A 6773-nucleotide genomic window follows, 5' to 3' on the forward strand; every position below is an offset into this window, starting at 1 on the left:
TTAATTCAAAAGGCTTCTTCAGTTCAATTTAGTTTTTCTTCAGAAAACTGAAGAACCCTCTTCAGTTAAAGGGGACACCTCATCTATAAACAAGAAAGTCGAGTTGCTTCAACTTCTGCCGATTACCATCAACTTGATGACTGAGAATCTACACGGACATGTTTTAATGTAAGATTACTTGATGAAATTGTATGATAAGATACCTACAAGTGTTGCTTCGGTGGGGGTTACACGAAGTTTCTGAAGTACATACTGCAGTGGAACTAAACCTTGACTGGCAGAACAATCTCCACACTGTTTTTTTCTGTTGTGTGCTGTTGTTTTCACAGGAGGCCCTGATCAGTGCCTGGTTGCAGTTCAGCGATGGTTCTGTGGCTCCTTTAGACCTGTACAACTCCGATTTTTTCATCCTGACAGCCACATCCCTGGATGAGAACGTGGTGACAGTGCAGCAGAACCCCTCATGGAAATGGCCTGTCATCGTGACAGAGGGAGAGGGCCAAGGCCTGTTGGTCAGGGTAGAAATGACTGTTTGTGAGATTTGCCAGAAATTCAAACGGCGTAGTATCCTGGCAGCAGGCAACTGTAATGTCAAGGTGAAGTTTGGTTATAGTGACAGCTCTCGAGGAGAGAGCAATGATTATGGCACCGATGGTGAGGAAATAGAGAACAGAGGAAGGCCGCCCTCGTCCGACAGGATTGGGCTTGACACCCACTACTATGGCAGCTCAATATCTGACATGGAGCAAGGGGTTTTTAATGTGACAACCACTACTGGAAGCGGGATTATGAGCAGAACTAATGGGGACAAACTCTCTGGTGATGGGAGTGAGACTATGCCGATAGATTTTGCTGACTTTCCCGCTCAAGTGGATCTTCCCCGTGGGCGCAACATGGAAGATGACCTCATACAGACTCCTCGTGGTCTCACAGACCTAGAGATTGGCATGTACGCCCTCTTAGGTGTCTTCTGCCTCGCTATCCTGGTGTTTCTTATAAACTGCATCTCCTACACGTTGAAGTACCGACACAAAGAGCTGTCCATTGAGGGCCAGGAGAATCTGAACCATGCGCATGACTGGGTGTGGCTGGGAAATGAGGTGGAGCTGCTGGAGAGCGAAATCAGCTTGTCCCCCCAGCAGGAAGAGCAGACGTCCATGATAGACTCAGGCAGTGGGCTGGAGGAAGGCAGCCATCTGTTAAATGGAGGCTCGACTCAGAAGAACGTTCAAAGCCAAGTACACCGGGCGGCCGATGTGGGCTGCCTGACCAAGGAAGGTAAAGGAGAATCACCGACCACCAAGAGGAAGCGAGTACAATTCACCACATTTACCACCATGCCCTTGGACAGTGGCTATCCGACTGTCAGCACGCTAACCCGATGCCACAACCAGGACATTAAGTGGGTGTGTCAGGACGTGGCGCTTGGAGACTCCAAGGAGTTGCACAATTACATGGAAAGGCTAAATGACAGTGCTTTAAAAGATGCGGCATAATAAACTGATGCACACATCACAACTCACCCTTTTGCCTTTCAGGGGAAAGTGGGTCTGGATTTAAGTTGAACTCAGACAACTCGAGCATCATATCCAACCTGCCAAAGGCTCAACGACATGTAATGTGACATGTAAAAAAAAAAAAAAATATTGAATGAGGACTTGGTGGTATTTTTTTTCTTTTGTTAATTCCTTTTTGTTTTATAGTTACATGATTAGTAACTTTACCAGTAATGATCCGCTGCCGATAAAGCTTTGAAATTCAGATGGTACATAGAATATAGGTTATATTTTGGTTCTCAGTTTCTCCCAACAAATTGTTGCTGTTGAAGGAAAAACCAAGGTTGAACAAAATGTGTGCATGTACAATAGCTGGAAAGAAATAGGCACAATGTTTTTGTTCCTCATCCTCCCAAACAAGGCCAAGTGTACAACCTCATACAAATCATTGTATTGTTCCTCTGTATGTTGTATTTTCATATCATTTAAGGAATATACGACAATGTCAAGAGTGTGTATCAGCTTTTATTCAGTGTAGCATTATAAAATATCTCATTTGTCTGGATAACTTTCACCGTTTTTCAAAAAGAGGGTTTAAGAACATCGACCACATTAATCCTTCTTGTAAGAGTTTTTGATGCAAAGCAATTTAGCCATACTGCAAGAGCTTCAGTCCTTTATTGCTGACCAGTAGAGGAAAAGAGTGGCCACTAAAGCATCCCTGTCCTTAAAAATATGTCCTCTCAGGACAGCGAGAGCATTGAAGGGCTTTTAAATGGCTGGACAACATGGTAATGTGACATTTCTTATGCTGCCCCTGAGTTTTGTAAGCTTTGAAGAAAATACCAATTAAGGTCTTGTTAACCTCTGCCCAAAGCTGCCTGCAGAGCATACTGAAAAATTAGGGTGTGTTCGCAAGCATTCATGGAAAAAGAAAAGTGTTATAATTACAAGCAAGGTCGGACATGTTTTTTTTTTCATAATTGCACAAATAATAATAATCTTTCAAATATCACAAACAAACGCAGCCGTCTGAAAAATTATATTTTTCTCTGTTAACGTCATTAATGTCACAGTGGTGTCGACTAACTATTTTTTGGCTTTCTGAGTGTTATTATTTTCCATCAAGCCGAGAAATGTTCCTATTATGTTAACTGTAGCTGCAGTGTTGCTCAGACTGTTAATGAGCAACACTCGACATACTGCAGTTTGGATGACGGGAGACCTGAGATACTTCATCAGCCACTAGCTTGAGTATAATTGGGAATGTCAAACTCACACAAGTATACTCACACACATTTGACAAGAAAGTTCAGTCTTTTTTTCTCTTTTGCCCTTGTTTAATTAGTTCAAGCAGCTTGTTGGTTCTCACTTATCTCCTTCAGTGTTCTTTCAATTATTCCAGCACTTTATCAACCAAAAACATTGCCAAAGATAAAATCACCAGTTTTATGAAGCTACATTTCTGTATAAGTACACCAAATGGTTCGGGTGGTAACCCACTATAAGAAATAGCTGACTGCCAGCAGAATATTAAAGGGACAGACAACTAGTATAAATGACCTTCATTTGAAAATGAATTCAACTTCTAGCACTGTCAACGGTACTGAAGCATGACCATTCACAGCTAGTTCTCCTGATTTAAATGAAGTGGACCTATATTGTTGTCAAGTATGTAAATCACATATTCTTAGACCTCTGAAAACAATGTTTAAACATAAAAAAAAAACAAAGACTGCTTATAGGTTTAGTAATTTTGTGACGTCAGTTATACTCACACACGCTCACTGATACTCGAACACAGGTGCATGTGATAATGACTATTACCGTATTGGCCCAAATATAAGACGGCCCTGATTATAAGACGACCCCCTTTTTTTCAAGACTCAAGTTTGAAAATATACTTTTTGAACACCAAATTGTTATACAGAAAATAATTACAGTACATCCGAAACAAATGATTATAACAATATATTTGAGAGAAAAAGCATGTTATTTTGCGTCATTCATATCTTAATATCTGAACATTTAAATATTAAACTAAAGTGCAATCACATTCGTAAATGAATGGCTTCTGGTTTTTGAAATGTAAATAAACCAATCTATTGTGATGAAACAAAAAAAATTGCAATAACTGCACTAACCATAAAAGTGAAGTCTAACTGTAACTGTAGTCTTGAAACAAATCTGAATAAGGAAAAACATTGGAATAAAATAATGCAAACTGGTTAAACTAAAAAGAGTAGCTGAGATCTGTCATGACAGAACATGGCTTCAATGATATCTGGCGCCATCTAGCGTCGTGAATGGGGAAAGTAGCTGAGATCTATCATGACAGAACATCGCTTCAATGATATCTGGCGCCATCTAGCGTCATGAATGGGTATAATGTCTAGACCGCGAATATATGACGACCCCCTCTTTTTCAGTGTTATTTCAATGCAAAAAACACCGTCTTATATTCGGGCCAATACGGTAATTATGTCACAAGGAAGGTTAGGCAATCTGGGATTCTAACATTTCATAGTCTAAAATAGTACCACGCTGATAAGATGTCTGCCAACGTTTCGGGCAGCCACTTCCTGGGAATGCTGGTTATTTCCTGTTTTTCCATCATTACTCATCAGACAAATGAAATCCTTTAACAAGATCCATTTCACTGGATTTGCACATTATGAAGGTGGCTGTCCCTTTAACAGGTTGTAACCTGTTCCATATTGAATGACCCATTGGAGGCTTCCATGCCAAAAGTAGCACCCATCAGGAAAAAGTGCTGTACTGGGACAGCGGCTTGCTTCTATGCTCAGCTTACAGACTGTGAAGGGTGAGGAACAGCTATGATGTCTGGAAGGATTTAAGTGTTGGCCACAAGGTGCATGATAGATTGGAGCCCATGCAATTAAAGCACCACTGTCACTTGCCGTGACCAGCACCATCTTCAGGTAAAAATAAAGAGCGTCTTCAACCCCGAGGGTTGGGGTTTAAAAAATAATACTGGAGAATAATGATTTCCTTTTTTGGAGGATGGCAAGTGAACACTTGGTCAGCTTAGTCCGGAGTTCCCTGGAATCAAAGTGAACAGGATCTCCCTGAGGCCTCAATCTTAAATGGACTTTTAATGAAATTAATGATGTGAGTAGAAGATCTCACTAATGCTCAGCAGTTCTCCCTGTGGACTGTGTTAGCAATTTCCAAATGATTCACTGCCTGATTTGTTTTTTCCTCCAGAGCCCTTTTTTTTCATTACGTCGGTGCACTGCAGCTTAAATTCCATAGAAAAAAAGAATGTCACAAGTCCCTGGCAATCAGACCGCATTTTAGAAAAACAAAAAATATAGACAATTTTAAAATGGGGTCAGAAATACTCATGGAAATGCTTGGAACTTATTTAAAGGTAAATATTTTACAAAAATGCAGTAGTTAATAATACATTATATGAGAACAGCTTCAGTGGTGCTGCTTACTCCAAGGATAAAAGATTCAGTCCATTACAGACTTAATGATCACAGCAATGAGGGAATGCTGCCAAATGGAACAGTGTGGAATTATGCGGGTGGGACTCAGAGATTTACGAAACATCGAATTTAATCATATGGCTCAGCAAGACTGAATTGAATAGTGGGAAGAGTCATATCTGAAAATGATTCTTGATGTAGCACTAGACAAGGAAAACACTCCAAATAAGTGGCAAACTTTTCCTGCTGACTGTTCGAGACATACAACTGTAGTCACTGCAAAAATATATCAGGCCAGACTCTACAAGCCAAAGGCAAAAGCACAATTGCATTTGCTGTTTAAATCCTTCCTGCAGCTGAGGCTAGAACCCCATCCACCTTGTCACTATCAGTCCCTGAGCACCAGTCAGGCTACATGGAGCAATATATAAACCAAGACAAATCAGAATGTTTTTCTGCCTTCTGCAACACAACAGAAGGTCAGAGGGCTACCAAGAGAAACCTGGCACGAATATGGGAAGAAGGTGAGCTATATTTATTCTGATACCTGTACCTTCTTATAGAAGTCAAGCACTACTGTGAAAATCCTGTTATAAAAGTGGCCATGCAAAATCACCTTTAACGTGACAGCATGCAACATGATGTGTTTGACTGTTGCTTCCATCATTAGCGACGCGGGTGAGCTGCAGGCATGTCCAAGGTGAATTTAAGCAGGTGTTAGTTTCAGAGCACATAGAGCCTTTTCAACATGCCTTGGCTCTGAAATAGGGCTGCAGCTATCGAATATTTTAGTAGTCGATTGATCGATGAACTAGTTTGTTTGAATAATCAAGTAATCGGATAAGGAACATAAAAACTTAAAATACCTAAGCTGAGCCTCAAACGGTATAAAAAAAAATAATAAAAAATGAGGATCTATGCACAACAAAAGAGCAATTGGATGACTTACATAGCAAAAACCTGCTGGCTTAAATGCTACAAAACGTGAACTTTTTTTTTTTTTTAATGCTCTAAACAAATGGTTCAGACACATATTCCCACAAAAAAAAAACAGCTAAATATACTTATAAACCACTTTACGAATGCATTAAAAAAAAACATTAGCTCAAACAAAAACTTAGCTTATGTTGGTCTTAACAGGGAGCAGCTGATTTCAGCCATGTGAAATGAGGCAGAATAGAGGGCATTGTATCCACGCAAATCAATAAAACTAAATGCAAACACTTTCAAAACAAACCATTACAACACCACTTTAATTAAACGAATACTCGATGAAGCAAAATTTAATTCGAATCTTTTTTTCTAATCGAATACTCGAGTTGATCGATTAATCGTTGCAGCACTACTCTGAAATGTTTCAACCACTTCTGACAGAGCCATTGCAAGAAGGCTGGGACAACATGAAACTCCAAAGAGAATGACAGGTAAGACCGGGTGTAAATCATGAGTGTATTTTTTTTCCCTCGGCTTGTCAATGTCATATAAAGCTGTTAAATAAATAAACCACATTTTAAATGTAAAAATAACTCATGGAGCAGTTACCAACCTTCTATGGAACAGTTTTACTTATGCTACGTTCAAACTGCTGGTCAATCTGATTCATTTGTGCATATGCATTATTTTTTTTACATGCAGTGTGAACAGGTTACGAATATGTCGACTCCGGTAGCACTAAATCCTTGAAATTGCCACAAAAGTGTATGAATAAGACCTGCTAAAGGCACCATATTTATTAAACACCATGTTCTGTGCACATGTGTGTCATTTCACTGATCAGTTCTGTTCACCTAAATGTCACATTTGTCTTTGCAATATGAAAAAC

General features: G+C 39.8%; 1 protein-coding gene across 2 annotated transcripts in view; it reads left to right on the forward strand.

Annotated features, from left to right (window-relative positions):
• Positions 1 to 3478, forward strand: part of si:dkeyp-14d3.1 (transmembrane protein 132C) — a 248783-nt gene extending 245305 nt beyond the window's left edge. For both annotated transcript variants that reach the window (XM_057831522.1, XM_057831523.1), the window contains one exon: positions 330 to 3478. In XM_057831522.1, the coding sequence (XP_057687505.1) occupies positions 330 to 1496 (1167 nt within the window). In that variant the 3' untranslated portion in view covers positions 1497 to 3478. The remainder of the gene's footprint in view (positions 1 to 329) is intronic.
• The last annotated feature ends 3295 nt before the right edge of the window (positions 3479 to 6773 follow it).

The sequence above is a fragment of the Corythoichthys intestinalis genome, chromosome 3 (assembly GCF_030265065.1).
Source record: "Corythoichthys intestinalis isolate RoL2023-P3 chromosome 3, ASM3026506v1, whole genome shotgun sequence".
Classification (NCBI taxonomy): Eukaryota; Metazoa; Chordata; class Actinopteri; order Syngnathiformes; family Syngnathidae; genus Corythoichthys; species Corythoichthys intestinalis.